The sequence below is a fragment of the Daphnia magna genome, linkage group LG4 (genome assembly GCF_020631705.1).
Source record: "Daphnia magna isolate NIES linkage group LG4, ASM2063170v1.1, whole genome shotgun sequence".
Taxonomy (NCBI): Eukaryota; Metazoa; Arthropoda; class Branchiopoda; order Diplostraca; family Daphniidae; genus Daphnia; species Daphnia magna.
The window spans coordinates 10,364,486-10,381,045 of record NC_059185.1 but is presented as its reverse complement, the minus strand read 5'-3'; the positions used below and the strand labels follow the sequence as shown (position 1 = coordinate 10,381,045).

Genomic DNA, 16,560 nt, shown 5'->3' with positions numbered 1-16,560 from the left:
ACAGCACTGTGTTTTCTTTTATTCTTTAAGCGACTGAATTAACAAGAAAACGAATAACTTAATCGAAATCAGCGTTCAATTTTGATTGAAAAGTGTGATTTTTTTCTCTAAGGCTATCGGGAACTTAGCGAACACCGGGAGCCGTTGAGTTGCAACAGCCGTAACAACGTCTTTTTTCGTGTTTCTCTATTCTCTACTTTCTCACGCTTATCGTCTTAGACGCATCAAATGTCACCTAGCGGAAGTTTTGAAAACTACGTTCTATTTATAAGTCGATCTCCATCAGCTGATCACGCCGTTCCTTTAGCGAATTGCCGAAGTAAAAAAACCCTCTTGTTAACTGGTTATGGCGGCTCCTATTGCGAAATCCAACCTAGTGATGTTAAAGGTACCAAAATCGTACAGTTATATTTCCAAAAACTGTATCTGAGCAATTTCTTTGTTTTATTTAGAACGCTTTCAAATATGTTGGACTTCGAGGAATATCGACCTCTCGGCCAGCCTCTGCACAGGTACAAACGATAGATCACGATTCACTGAATGGCCGGATTAACAATGAAGTTTAAAGCAGCTGACGGTGAGAGATGCCCTGAATTCAGCCATAGATGAGGAAATGGAGAGAGATGAACGAGTCTTCATTTTGGGTGAAGAAGTTGCTCAGTATGATGGAGCCTACAAGATTTCCAGAGGATTGTGGAAGAAGTATGGAGACAAACGTGTCATAGATACTCCCATTACCGAAATGGGCTTTGCCGGAATTGCCACTGGTGCAGCCATGGTAAGCGTTTTAACTGAAACACGAATAACAAAAGTTGAGTATACAGCATTCCCTACTGTTGATCTCCAGGCAGGACTGAGACCGATTTGTGAATTCATGACCTGGAATTTCTCTATGCAAGCAATTGATCATGTGATAAACTCTGCTGCAAAAACATTCTAGTCAGTATATATCTAATTACTGTGTCAGCATTCTGTTTCATCAGACACTTGAAGGTTTACAAGTTTTTCATTTTAAATAGCATGTCAGCTGGTATGGTCAATGTACCCATTGTCTTCAGAGGACCTAATGGGGCTGCAGCTGGAGTTGCCGCCCAACACTCACAGTGCTTTGGTGCGTGGTACAGTCACTGTCCCGGCCTAAAGGTAGTGGTATTTCCTTAATCATATTTGATTGCAAGCTCGAGCGTCCTCTTGCGTTTTCGTAAAATTAGGTCATTGCTCCATATTCTGCTGAGGATGCTAAAGGCCTATTGAAAGCTGCCATCCGGGATCCTGACCCTGTCGTGTGTCTAGAAAATGAAATCATGTACGGAACTGCATTTGATGTGTCTGACGAAGTTTTGTCAAAGGATTTCATCTTGCCTATTGGCAAAGCTAAAATCGAACGCGCCGGTATAGTTAAGAACTATTGACAACAAACTATGATTTTCCTAATTCAATTTTTAACTTAAAAACTAGGAAAGCACATCACTTTGGTTGCCTTCTCGCGCGCAGTTGCCACTTGCTTGGATGCCGCAAAAGAGCTAAGCACAATTGGCATCGAGGCGGAGGTAATCAACCTACGAAGCTTAAGACCATTAGATTTCGACACCGTCATGGAATCCGTGAAAAAAACAAATCACCTCGTCTCCGTTGAACACGGCTGGCCTCAGTCAGGAGTAGGGGCGGAAATTGTATCTCGAATGGTTGAAGGTAAATTTATAAATAATTTTTTTTTTTTTTACATTTTTAATGGTTACTCTTGCATTCAAGGTCCGGGATTTTACCACCTCGATGCCCCGCCAGTCCGAGTGACCGGTGCTGATATCCCGATGCCCTACGCCAAAACTCTTGAAGATCATTCTCTACCACAAGGAAAAGACGTGGTGCGAGTTGTCAAGAAACTTCTGAACGTGCAATAGTTGGATACAATTCGACACACCAGTGAGACAAGACCAACATCAAAATTTCCTAGATCTTGTATTATTCTCTCTCCCTCTTTTCTTCGATCGTGCCGATGTGTAAATCTTGATGGGTAGTCTGAAGAATCTTCAACTCGAAAATTTCGAGTTGAAAAACTGTTAATTGTAGCTGGTTTGGTTTTTTCGTAGTGATGAGTAGTTACATTTTTTAGTTTCATTGTTATTGGCGGCTTTATTTTTTTTAAGTGAAATTATTTAGCATTTCGGTGTTCATTTCATTGACGAGTTAGAGAAAAAGGGAAAGTTAGAGAGAAGATCAAACCATGGAATAGAACGTACAATTTACATGGGGATAGTAGATGAAAAAAAAAAGTTACACATTTGGAATGGATGCGATACAGATCTGTACAAAGATAAATAACGACAGCCATATTATATTGCAACAAGGAGACTTGACCGAACGGGCAAAACATTCAGACCTTTTCACATAACGTAAAAGAATGAAATAGACGAATTTTGAGTTGCAGTTAACAAGTTGATCTCCGCCTCATTGTCTCTGTGTTGCAGTTAAATGTGGACGTGAATTTCACGTTTACAATGTTTATTGTCCATCCGATCAGACTGAACGTTGTCAAAACGAACATCCACGTAGAACTCGAGCATGTCGCACAACTAGATGAACCTGGAAGATGGGAAAACAAGTGTAAAACGAAATGGTTAATCTCTCAACATTCGATGATGAATTTTTATGTTTTGGTTACCCCAATTTAACCTCCTAAAATCTGGTATTTGATCTACTGTACACAATAAATCAGATTGAACTTCAGCATTCGTGTTGGATGATGAAACGCGGTTTTTTTACAATTTAGCTTTGAGTAGTTAAGGAATTTAAGGGTTTCATCACTGCATGAATTCATTTAAGCTGTATCCTGATGGAACACCATTCGACTCATTTTTTTATTGACAACCCTTGTTCTCTGGTATACCATTTATTTCGATAATTTCATAGAGATCTGCATCGTCGTATAGTGACAATGCCCTTTCCAGTAATTAATGCGCCACCCACTTAGAAACCGAACTTGAAACTCCCCTCGTAAGCGAAATAAGCCCAACTTTTTATACAAAAAGTTGGCCTTAAAAATTGTGACTTGGAATTCGATGAAGCCCAACTTGCTATAACCAAAATTAAACGTTGATTCCGGACAAAATCTTAGTTTTGCTTCCAATTCGAAGTCAAATGGCGTTCATAATGTCTTTGCGCTTTTCCACGTCTGAATAAACAATGAGCTCTTATTAATTTATTGCCGCAGTTCATGAGAATGAACGCACACGGCCACGCAAGTGTCTGATGAAATAAACAAAACAATCTGCTTCTTCGCTCTGCTAACGCTCTGCTTTCCGTTTTGCCATTCGATTCAATCAAATATTCATCCTCTGTCCTTGGAAATGTTCACGGACGTAGCATCACGCCCGCGAACGCATCAAATTTTACAAATTCCACCCACCTGACGTGGTGTGGTCCCAGTTAAAAGTCCATTTGCCGTCTGAACGAGATTTCGCAGGTTTGCTATTACTTTCCTTTTGATCGACCGTGTCGGGAAGTATGTTTTCATGTGCACGACCTTTAAAAACCACAATTGAATACAATTTAAATTAAACAAGTTTATTCGACAAATATACACCGTACCTTTACTAAATGGATCCGCTAATCTCATCTGAGTTTGGTTGCTAGCGTCTTGACTCCAATCTTCTAATTGCGCTTTCGTTTAAGTAAAATCAAGAAAAACGAACGTTAAAATCAAGTTGGAAAACGTGCAACAACTTGTTTTTGTTCTTTTACCTGGACTGATGGCGGCCACTGGCGGTAAGTTAGCGCGGTTGGATGCCGTTGACGTGGTGACCGACTTGTGTATCTGCTCACAAAGAAAGTAACGGTTTTTCTTATCCCAATAAATAGACGGCTTTTTTATTATTAGAAACACCCAATATAGCTTTTCTATGGGGTAGCAGCATGCTGGGACGATAAACTTCCTGTTGTACAACTCGAAAGCGTTTCTAATACGGTAGACGATCGATTCATGCAAACCGTAGACGTAGGCAAAGTTACATCTGTTGCCACTAGTTTATGACGTCTCTGACATTATTTGATGCATCCACATGAATCCGGTTTTTCTTATCGTGCTGAACGCACCACTCTTCATTTGTAAGCGACAAGCAATATGCCAACCGCCATGAATTTTTCAACTATAGCCCAAGAAACTTTGACGTAAGTCGGTGAATCTGATCGCATCCCATATACTTATACGGAGAATTATCAGAAACGATTTGTTGGTCATTCACCTTGGCCATCATTGAAGCTCAACAGATGAATTTGATATTTATTGGGCATAAATAGACAGCATGAAACGAGATCTGTGTCACGTCAATGCCTCGTTGACGTAACAATCAAACGGAGAGTCTTGGCCAACTTTCTTCGCAGCGTAAAGGAAATTGGGAGTGTTTTGAGAGAGAAAAAGAGAGAAGCAGGCCATTGCAATGAATTGGCGATGAACGACACAAGAATATACAACAAGTAATGCCCTAAGGGAACGGAATAGTGGGACGAACAATCGAGTCCTTATACACAGGGCCAGCACGTGACTAGGATTCTTCATCATTTTTTGGGGGGGCTGACGCGTGAAACCCAACAGTTTTCCGCCAATCCAAAAAAGATTGACAATGGGAATTGCTCGGCTCACGCGGTCAAACAAACGGAGCTCAACCGGTTGATTTTCAGCAATTTGTTTTGGATTTTCCGGCCAATTAAATTCTTGAATGCAAAATAGGGTGAAGAAAAGGACGTGGTTTTATTGCCTCCACTTTAGATCTTTCACCCTGAAACGGTAAATAATTCGTTCTCATTATTTGTAATAAAGCCCTCTTATTATTGCTGCTTTGATTCATGCAGATTGCAATACAAGGCGCGTGGGTTTCTCTCTAGAATTTAAAAAAAAAGGAAATCTTTTTGCTTTTAGCGGAGGGACCAAGAATTAAACCTTGCGGGAGCAGAGATCAACGAACGATATCGATCATGAGAATAATTTATTACCCGCAGAGCCACCGAGGATTCTACTGTCTAAAAAAAAGGGAAAAGATAAAATTACAAGAGCTGGGCAAAAACAAAAGAGAGAATGCCATAGATGAATCGAGATATAGTTGGCGATATTGAAGCACCGGAAGCACTGGGACGCGACAAACGACCACATAATTCATCGTAGGCTCCTTTTTTTCACGTTTATTCGTGAGCATGTCTTCTTTACAAGCCTATTTTCCTGCAAAATTTACAAGGCAGCGATATTGCGTATAAAGCGAAATAATACTAACCGCAATTTCGTTAAAAATGAACTCGCGTTTCTCGCGGACCAGTTTTTAAACAAATCGATCAACATAAACCATGAAATAATAAATTGATATCGCTATGTCGTATGACACTATTGTGCTCTCTTAATAGCATGTAGGCTTCAAAATGTTGTTTAATAAACATTCCATTTGCACACTGGAATTTAACGATCCAGTCTCACTTTTCTTTCTTGTTTACGCTTTCGTATAGGCTTAAGGAAAAAAGGAGCTAGACCAAACATGAAAGGCTGTGGACAACTATCGCGGCCAAGGAGAGCGAATCGCAGTCTTATATCTATCACGGCCGATCGATCGCAAAATCCTGTACGGTCAGCGTCTCCCTTCTCTCTCTCTCTCTTTGCACGATGTCTTTTATACCCAACACCACCACAAGCAAAGCTATACCCTTATATACATTTCTCTCCGTCTCTCCCTTTTCTCCTTTCTCAGTTATGTTTTGGCGTTGATGTCGCGCACGAATTTTGTCGGCGTCACATTGCAGTCAGCAGATGGGCTCCCCTCCATTTTTACCCTTGTCGTTTGTCCGCCACGCGACTCCTATTACCCTAGACTGGACAGAATTGTACGCAACCCCCTTTACTACCCCCAATAACACACCCTCGTACTATTTCCACCCCTGTCGCAGTGTGTGCCCGTATAGATAGGACGCTATTGTCTGCTGGATGTAATACAGTAGAAACCCTGTCTCACTTAATATGTATAGAATTCTCGTTCTCTTTTTACATGGCCGACCACGTTCTTACATATCCGCAAAGGGTTTCTTTCAGGAATATTATTGCCACACTATAAGCGTCAGTGGATGTTGCTGCGCGATCGCGAACAACAGGAGGCTGGTCAAGCCCAGTATAGACGATCGTATTATATGATTGCGATTCTTTTATGTATTTGACACTCTCTTCTAACCGGTTTAATGCGAAGCAATTATTGCGAATGATGGCGGCCAAAGCCCCGCGTCGCTTAAAAAGAAGCAGATTCGGATTTTTATCCGGGATTTTTTGGCGACAGTTGCCGATATGGATTTATTTACAGGCTGTAAATCTGTGCAAGACTTGAGCTCCTATTACTTGTAGCTTCTGGCTTCATTATTCCGAACGTCCTAGAAATAATAGGCTCGTTAAGTTGTCCCGCGTTAATGTCTTCACATTCGTATCTATTCCGTGCATCTCCGGATTAAAAGGCAATAAAGAAGAAAAGAGGTTTTGCATACAGCCAGCGCTTGTGTCCTTTAAGCTCGTAATTCCTTACACATGTCGTCACGGATAAGATTGGTTAAGCAGGCTGGATATATTGACACTTGTCCGCAGTCAATCTAAACATGCATAGAACAAAATAGCCTTGTGGGATATGTTCATCTCTCTCTCTTCCTTTTTTTCTATGATAACAAACTTCTGTTTTTTTTCTTCTTATCCATAAAAAAGATGTTTCCCATTTTTATTTATGTATATATATATATTTTTTTTTGCTAGTTGGGGGATTTGCTGTCGCGGCTTGGATAACACCATCGTTGATAACACTGAGGTGTAAAAACATGGGCAACGAGGTTTAGGTCGTCCGATGGTCGTAGAAAAGTTATACAGAAAGACTATATTTATCATCAAAGCCTCTTCTTTTTCTACTCAATATTCTCATTCCTCTGCTTCCCCCAAAAAAAAAGGAGGGAAAGAAAGTTTTCTTCTGCCCTGTGTGTGTGTCCGCTAAACTGTTGGAAACGATTTTCCTTTGGATCTCGGCGCAGAGAAGTTTTGATTCAACAGCACCACCAAGAAAGAAAAAAAGATGGGTGAACGTGTAAGTTATTGCTGTAGCACTCACAAAAGTCTAGCAAAAGCATAGCAAAAAGCCTTCCGACCGCTAAACGAGTTTGTCAACCCGGCGTCAAGTTGCGTATATTGAGATGGGCAAGATTTGGGACTAAGCGCAACCAGCTAACGTGTCCAGCCCCACGCAAAACTTTTTTTTTTTTTTTATGTGAATGTTCCAGTCATTTCCAAGTTGTGTATTCTAGACGTGAAAAAAAAAGAAAGAAAACGTATTTTTTAATACAAGATGACCCGAATATCCCACAAAACATTTCTTTTCCAATGCGCTGGAGAAGTCTTTCATGGGGTCTATAATAAAGTTAGGCAACATATGAAAAAAGAAGGGTTTTGATGACTATTAAAGCCCATCATAGTTTTTGCCCGTTTCCGCTTATATATACTAGAACGCCTGTATAGCCATCGAGAGAATATTGAATTGTTTGGATGGACGCTGTGCCGGAACAAGCTGTCGCTTCAGGAATGGCATATTAATTTTATTATTTTTCACACAAAGGCCGGAACCCCTCAGTTTTATTTGATGGGTAAATTATGGAATTGAAGGGGGAGAAAAAAAAAATCCGAAGGACAATTTATACAATTTCGCCCTGATGGTTAAAAATGCAATTATTATCGGCAACGTTGGATGTCACTCCCCCCACCAAAAAAAAAAAACAAACAATTGTTACGTGCGATCCAAGCGGAAACACACAATTCATTCACGGTCTCAAATGCATCGCAATCTCGGGACACAGCGAGACCATATTAAACCGGAATGATACAGCCTCTGATTTTTTTTCTTATAGAGATGGGAATAAAAAGGGGAAAAAAAAGGGCTATACTTTCGTTGACCGCTAGCAACTATAAAAACAACTTTTATCAGCCTTCACGTCGGACAAAAAAAAAAAACACAACAACTTTACAAGGAAAATGGCGTTGCCAAGAGTAAAGAGGAGATAAGCATCATCCTGCTATACCATAGCCGCGTTGGGAAAAATATAGTCTTACATTATACAATCCAAAAAAATAAAAATAAAAAATGATTTAGAAGCAAATGAAAATGACTTAAAAAAAAGAAGAAGAAGAAGATCGCGATAATGGGATGTGGTTGACATTCTCGAGATTCGCTTTTGATAAATTCTCCAAAGTTTGCACTCCAATTTCCCCTTGTTCATATAGCCAGCGCGGAATGTGCGTAATGAACGTCGGTGGTATGTCATTAATACACACCCCTCTCCTAAAAAAAAAGCCTTTGCCGTTTCGTAGGCACATCTTATTATTTTCATTACTTTAAAGACGCGCAAAACATCTCCCCCAATATCCCGTGTAACAAACGCGAGACGTGAGAAACGATGAAGGAAATGTCGCAAACAACGAGCGTTTCTCATCGACATTTCCCTTGAAAATATTTTCCCTTTTTTTTTATATTCCGGTGTCTACAACAAACTGTAATGTCCTCCACAACAACAACAACAAACGCGCATTGAATAGTGTTGAAGTGGAGCGCTGTATATCCAACCTCCGCTTTCTTATATTATTCGATTCGGAAAAAGGGACTACCCGACGATCTCCCTCGTATTTGAATACACGACATGCGTGTGCATAGACCTTTTCCTTTCACATCGTGTTGCATTCTATTCTGAAAAAAAGGACGAACGACGAGGTTATACCGTCCCCATATTCAAACGAAAATGTTGAAGACGATTTTCTTCCAACAAAAAGAAAAATACCTTATGTCGCACATTCAATTGCTGAAGTACTGAGAGTTTTTTTTTAATGACATTCGCACGCATTCGCTTTTAAAACATTTTTTTTTTTCATTCGTCAGCGCTGATTTTGTTACTGTGGAAAGGAAAGACGGAAAGATTGAAAAAGAGGATGTCACAACTTACGGTGGAAAGTGATGACTCCGTCAGCTTCACCGTACTGATTCTTCGCCACGCAGCGGTAGGCCCCGTAATCTCTGCTCGTGACATTGACGATAGTCAATCGCAACTATTGAAAAAATAAAAAATTAAATAAAATAAATGTCAAGAGATGGATCAACGCACGTTGATTGGGTGGGTGGGGGGGGGGGAGATAAATATACTTGAGTACGAAACGCTGGCCAAGACGTTTGCGATGAACTGGTGGGCGTGGCCATGGGTCCGATGGATGAAGACGATTGCATCAGATATTTAGCCGCTTCGTGCAGATCCGTTCCGTCACTGCGACTCCAAAAATGCAGAGCAGCCGGACTGGATTCAATGGTGCAGTCTAGTGAGACGGTCGACCCTAGCGGAGCGCCAATCAACTGCTGATGAAGCGTGACCGAAGGCGGAACTGTTGGACGCATCCGGACAGAAATCAAAAAAAGAAAATAAATAAATAAATTTTGTATCAAAATGTGTGCGCATACATTTTCATCCTGTCAGTCGGAATTGTTTTGGGTGGGCACAGCAGTGACACTGTCCGAGACGAGTTAGATCCGCTTGTCGCATTTTTTTAAAAAATTATGACGTTCGTAGCGGAGGCTTTTCATTACGCATGAACAATCAAGCGCGATGAGTCAATCATCAGCCAGTGAAATTTTGTTAAATGAATGACCTCAAAACGCCATGGAATTCAATTTCAAAATTTCAAAATTTTCTTTATAAATAATTTAAAAAAAATAGTTCTAGAGACTATTGACATCACAATCTAACAGAATCATCCCACAAAACGATTGGGCTACTTTTAAATTTAAAAAAAACAAAACATTTAAATACTCGAATTTGTAATAAACGAATAAAACAGACTTACACTCGACAGAGAGACTGATGCGTTTGCTGACGGTCGGCGGTACGCCATTACTTGCAATGCACAAATAAGCGGCCATGTCGTAACGGCTGACTTTATTCAGCTCCAGATGTGTCCCCTCCCATTCGGTTACTGTCATACACAAACAAACACCATCATTCCAATCAATCAACAATCAGAGCACACACACACACACACATGAAAATAAAAAAAGGATTGCCCTCCAGCTAACTCAGATTGAATCATCCCATTCACGCACTGCCCATATTCATCTGCAGGAAATTGTTCCAGAAAGTTTTGCTCGTGACGTTTGTTGACCCTTCATTTTTCTTTCCATGGAAGGGTGGGCCACATGTACATCGGGATCAGCATTTTCCTATTTTACCCATTTAGCCAAAGAGATAATAGAAACACGTAAATACCGGCGAGCGTGCGGTTGATGTTGATGAGTTTGCCGTCCTCTCGCCTCCAGCGCACCGTTAATGGAAGAGTGCCTGTTGCGCTGCAAGTCAGCGTTACCGAGCTCTGCTCCCGCGCCGTCACGTCCGAACTGCTGAGCGCGTCGTCGATACTCGGCGGAACTGCGTGAGCCGAGACAACACATTTTCATATCAGCTTATTTATAAATTTTTTTTTTTTCTAGGCTATTTAAAATGCACAAAGACATCAGCTTTGAAAAACGTCTTCATTTTCTATTTTTTTGGCGCTTTTTTGTTGTCAGGAGAAGTATAAAGAATTTATTTAAAAGAACCAGCCAGATCGTGCCTAAATTTATTCTGGATTGAAAGTCAGAATAATGAAATAAATCAGCCATTCGGCATCCCCCCCCCCTTTAAATTCGTCTTATAACAGCACAGTATATGCAAATCGGCTTGTTCTAAGGGATTTCCAGTGGCTGACTGCGGTACTAAACACTTATTCCTCCTCACGCCATTTTATTTTCGAAAGCTCTCCCCTCTAATCTTTAAAAACTCTCATTTTTCCGACACTATCCACATCAATGTTTCAATTTAAGACGAAACCCACACCGCCAGGCCGTTTGAACCCGCGGCATCAATTTCTTTATACACGAAAAACGGCAGCCCCATTTTTCTCTGGCCACCCCTTCGCGGTGAGTCTCTCTACTTTCAGCAATGGCCGAAACACACGAAAAAAAAAATCCCAATCAAGTTGATCTGCGGGAATAAGAAAAAAAAAGGTGGGGAGGGGGGCGGACAGCACGTGTCACTAGTTTCGGACGCTTGTGCTCGCGGAAGAAAGGAACGAATAAGTTTCTCTCACGTCCGCATCAGACGCAATCTGTCTCTTTGCTACACACCATGGCGCGAGTCGACACACACATAGACCAACACGGTAAATAGAGAGACACACACACACACACACACACAATATAAATGTCTGCGTGAAGGACTGAAGGCTCTCCAGTTGCTGGCTGACTTGTCTGACACTCTTCGCATCGCTCTTTTACGCAGCTTCACACTTTGAAGAGCCTGCACATCGAGGCTTCTTCCATATGGTACAAGGAACCAATAAGATTGCGAGTCTTTTCAGTCAATCAAAGCACATCCAGATGCGGAGCATTTGATCTAAAGGAAAAACAAAAGCCGTTTTCGTGAATCTCTATCTGTATGTATTCTATACGTGGCGTATACATTGTGTGTGTGTGTGTGTGTCTATACGATAGATATGTGTGTGTGTGTGTCCATATAAAGACTTGAGTGAAATGTCTTCCCATTTGTTGATTCGGTAAAAGAAACAAAAAATAAAAAGAGTGTGTACTGGTCAAATATTTGCTTATACAAGGGAGAGAGTGAGAGAGAGGACGGATATAAAAGAACCGGAGATTGCTTCGACTTTTTTTTTTCTTTATTTTTGATTTTTCAGTATGCGACTGACTATGTCTGCAAGGCTTTTTTTTAATGTGAACGCGGGATTGAGCCCCTAGGCGAGTCCCCCCCTCTCAAAAAAAAAATGAAAATAAATAAGAAAATCCGTTTGTCGTGATTTGTATTCCCGCGTTTTCCACATTTTTGAAATTCCATTTTCCCAATCCTCGTTGATTCAATTTTTTTTATTTTCATCTTCTTCCGTCTCTCCACCTTCCCCATCAATTCTCAGCCGTTTTTGTTTTTAATCAAAGAAAATTCTACATCAAATAAATAGACGAGATCCATAATCTTCTTCTGTGTTGTTACTACATGAACCCTATTTCCAAAAATTCGGGAAGGATTGTTGCATTTCTTTCAGTTTATTCCCCTAGACCATACACGCAACACGATCTGCATGGCCCTATACCCCCCGCAGCAGTGCACAATTCCCCCCCATCCACCCACTTCAATATGATAAACAAGAGCTTTTGACTTTGTTCACCAGTTGGCATCGTTTGATGGACCGTGATAGATCGATGCATTCCATCTTATATCCCCCCCTGCTCTGTGTATCTATACAGACCGTGCGTATATACACGAGCCTATTTCATCAGCGGGGAAAGGGATCTCACTTGACGATCCTTTTGGATCGAGACCCGAATCTTCCCCCCATCCCCCTCTCTCTATCTCTTTGTCTGCATCCACGAGCTGCGCAACACCAGAATATACTTTCTTTTAACGAAGCGTGTCAGCGATTAACGGACCTTAGCCAAAGTTTTCCCCTACTCTGCTATTCATAAGAAAATGGCTCTTGTTGAGATCATCAGCATTTGCTAAACATACATCATCCCTCTTTTCCCTCCCTGTCGAGAACGAAGGGGGACGGCGAAAAATGAAGGAGATTTTCGGTTTTTATATTTTTAAATCGACGTTTCTTCTTGATGATTCCTCCAATTTATATTAAGCGACAGCTGATTGGTCTGAAAATGAAAGGCGGTGCACTTACCGACAACGGTGATGTAACCGACGCGAGTCTTGGCGGCAGCGGCTGTGTTGATTTGGCACCTAAAATCGAAAGGGGAATGACTTAATGAATTCGAGATGAACTTTGTGATGAACGATCGTGTTTTGTTTACATGTAACCACCACGATCCGATTCTTGAATGGAGGCTATATGTAAATTCCACGTGTGATGCTGGTCGTGCGTGACGCTAATGCGGGGATTGCGCGTAATCACGTGATTCTGTACAGTCAGAATAGCAGACCGCTCCATGTAGATCCAGGCTACCTGAATTATCCAATAACGAACAGCTTTCATTCAATCCATTCACAAGATTGGCTTTTTTGTTTATTCTTTTTCCCCTCCCATTGTGATGCGCAATGACGTCAAACATAAACAATTCACGCTGCACCGCAGGTATACGAAAAATGAAATCCGTACCTTGTAGGAGCCGAGGTGTTTAACGGAGCACTGCAATTTGACATCTCGGCCCGCCGTTACTGTCAGATTTTGTAGCGGTTCCACGAATTCAGGATCGGGACCGATCGAACCTGTTTGCATACCAAATCAAAAAAAAGGATAAACACTTTAGGCTACGTAAATATAGAACAAAGCGCACAAGCAATCGGGACACAAGTATATGACGTCATTCAATTGAGGAACTATAGCGAGCAACATCTTTGGGCTGCATCAAAGAAGTTTGTTGTGTCTGTTGTTTTGTTGTTCCGGCTATATACACTCCCCCCCCCCTTTTTTTTTCATCTCAGCTTCATTATGTGAGAAGATTCGATTGGATTCTTTCGCGAAATTCGAGGCTGATGCAAGGCGATCCCCAGCTGGTTCTCTAATATTACACGCGTCCAGGCAACGGGAGTGGCGGGAAGCAGCTAATGAAGCCAAACAGTTGCTAATAAGCCCCAGCTATATCTAAACTAAGAAACAATATGTTCTACATCGTCTACGAAAAGTTCATAAATAAAGTGTGCAGCATTTGTTTTGTTTTCTTCTTATAGTCACGACATGTACACAAATGATAATGACATCCTTGTACGTCGAATTCTTGAAAAGAAAGGATATATACATTAAATGTATCATCTTCTTTTGCCGTTCTTTTGATGTTTCATTACGTGCCTCTGGCGACTTTCGACCAGTTGTTCTCGCTAACTTTCCCGGGCCTTCAGATGAATAAGAAAAAATGTCACTGCGATTGCTATGTTATACATGATTTTCTCACAATTGTTTGTTCTTGCCCTAACTGTTGTTAGATTTCAACTTGGACCCGGAGCATTGCATATACAGTATACGTACATAATATTTCTTTCAACAATAGTATAGCCTACACGTATATATATATAGTCTACCATATACATGTTTATTTCTGTTTCCTTGAAAAGGTTCGTACAACAACAACAAAAAAGTTGTGTGTGTATGTGCGTACTACTGGATTATTACGTTCAAGTGTCGGCAAAGATTTCGTGTACCTTTGAGACCGTGAGTTTGCTGTCCTTCTTTACTCCGATTCGTTTTTTTTTCTAACTCTCGACAGTACGTGATCAACGTCTTTGTCAAGATCAAGAATAAAAAGAGCTTCTAACGAAAAACATCAGGGTAAAAAATATGAAAAAAAATAAGATGCAACTTCTGTGGAATCTTTTCATCCTCTGTATATATATGACAATAGTTCATAAAGATAAATAAACACATGTTCACGCGCATAACGTATATATAAAAAAAACGCATGTTTGTAAGAAGGCGGTCATTTCTTTTGCTCTACACGCAGACGGTTGGCGTTGAACTGGAAGATTGGCCGCCCACTGGGGAGGCCGAAGAGTGTTGAGGGCAGAGAGAGAGGGGGGATTAGATGAGGCACAGTTTGATGCACATCGGGGAGCAATCCGACCGTACGGTGTATTCTCGTCAAGAGCTAAAAGTGCTCTTAGAATGTATAAACGACTAAACAAATGAAGACAAATGACGGCTCGCATCTCTTTGATCGATATGGCCTCGTTTTTGTTTTTCTCTTTTATTTCTAAAACTAAAGGATTTTCATTTTTCGGACAGAAAATTCAAATTATTATTTTGTTCACTGTGTAGATGATGTTAGCAGCATCATTAGTCGTCGGTGAATCTCGAATTTCTAGGGCCCTCGGACTTTGCGCAGCTAGTCGATCAAAGAGAAAGCACCGTGATGTTATAGTTACATCTATATGTGTAATATAGGCAACGTGCACGATGATAAAAGTCTAGTGACGATGCGAGTAACTTGAGATGCCTATAGGCTACTTCTCATTTTCTCGCTGTCCTTGCCTGTTATACACTCATCTCGGTCTATTACATCGCTTATTACGTCAAATTGGTTATACACACATTTCGATGCTCTTTCTCTTTTTGAGGAACGAAGATATCAGACTTAACATTTCATCAAATGGAGTGACTGACAGTATCCGTTAAGGAACATAAGTTACATCACAGACGTTTGATTTGTACCTTTAGCGACGGCGAAAACGGGCGTCGTTGAGAAGACCAAAACGGCCACCATAGTCGTCCAAACGGCCAGCAACTTGGCCGATTGACACCGTTGAGACATCGGACGACGAGGACACGTGAAATGCGACACCACTCCGTTGGAGGAAACACGATGAATACGTTTACTGTTGACCCTACTGCATTTTCGGCTATTACCACTGGCAGCACTTGACGGGTTTGCACCGCCCGTTTCAAACATGACGATAACCCGTCGATTTATTTTATGTTTTTTTTTTTTGAAACCGTATAGAAGTTCCCCCCTTACTGTTTTTTTAACACAAATCGTTTCGCCCTCTCAACTTTAATATCCAAATGTATCGTGACGACAACACGAACGCAGTCAAATAACGTGAATTGTCCAAACTGTTTGCGATGCGGTTCCCTTCACGAAACCGGTTGGTACAGCTACTTTTGTTTTTTGATATTAGAGGATTGTGTTGAAAACTTTTTTTGTTTGCGTTGGAGAGAGCTGAAAGAACGCGCGTCGCTTGTGGATGCCGCTCGGGCGCTGACTGAGCTTTCCGGCGGTTTGCGTTCCGTATTTTATTCAATTCCCCCACCCCACCCCTCCAGCACACGACGTCAGCCCAGCGAGCGTTCCATTGGCGCCGGATTTCTGATGTGCATCCGCTTCAATTGTACGTAAGAACTGCTGTACATAGACCACTCACGAAAAATAAATTCGTCACTGCAACAATCAAAACTTACCTGACGAAGAGATTGCGAACAACTGTGAAAAGAAAAATTCAAATGAGGTCATTTCTCATCAAGGATGTTGCTTAGTATAATCCTGTATATGGCCATAAAAGAGCTTCTTTCAAGTATGTAAGACAGCATCTGTGTATGAACAGCCAATGTTTGGCAGAGTCAATAAAAGCCACCAGTTTCCTTTTCACTTCAATATTTCGTGCCATATTTTTCAATGTGCGCGGTCGACTTAATACCCAACAACGAAATAAAACACGAAAAAAAAAAAGGGCAAGGGGGGGGGGAAGAAAGAATAAAATATAGAAGATGAATCACAAGCTTTTGAAGGGACAAACACAGGGGGAAAAAAAAGAAAAGAGGGAGGAGACATGCCGAATCCGACGTTATGAACTTTATACGGATTCCGACAGGCTTTCGTGTCAACACGAATTCACGAACGCCAGCCGCAACTATATACAATTTATTGGCCGATGGATGGAGAGAGAGAGAGAGAGAATATGTAAAGTAGGGTAAAAAGCTGTCGCCATTAATGCAGTGCTCCCTTTTGTTTCTGATGGATGAATTTGCCCTTTAGGCTGCCAAAC

General features: G+C 41.1%; 2 protein-coding genes across 2 annotated transcripts; one reads left to right on the top strand and one right to left on the bottom strand.

Moving 5' to 3' along the window:
• The first annotated feature begins 231 nt into the window (after nt 1-231).
• Nucleotides 232-2,064, top strand: LOC116922091 (pyruvate dehydrogenase E1 component subunit beta, mitochondrial). Its single transcript, XM_032928508.2, has 8 exons — nt 232-388; nt 453-512; nt 572-778; nt 848-939; nt 1,020-1,143; nt 1,212-1,392; nt 1,459-1,692; nt 1,753-2,064. The coding sequence occupies exons 1-8, from the start codon at nt 347-349 to the stop codon at nt 1,899-1,901; spliced, it is 1,089 nt and encodes a 362-aa protein (XP_032784399.1). The 5' UTR covers nt 232-346; the 3' UTR covers nt 1,902-2,064.
• Nucleotides 1,943-15,799, bottom strand: LOC116922090 (neurotrimin). Its single transcript, XM_032928507.2, has 12 exons — nt 15,230-15,799; nt 13,184-13,293; nt 12,879-13,030; nt 12,749-12,807; nt 10,297-10,455; nt 9,878-10,006; nt 9,186-9,418; nt 8,989-9,091; nt 3,742-3,814; nt 3,589-3,660; nt 3,407-3,523; nt 1,943-2,583 (listed from the first exon to the last, which is right to left on the bottom strand). Exons 1-9 carry the CDS (start codon nt 15,465-15,467, stop codon nt 3,771-3,773), a joined length of 1,227 nt encoding a protein of 408 aa, XP_032784398.2. The 5' UTR covers nt 15,468-15,799; the 3' UTR covers nt 1,943-2,583; nt 3,407-3,523; nt 3,589-3,660; nt 3,742-3,770.
• Between the last annotated feature and the right edge of the window lie 761 nt (nt 15,800-16,560).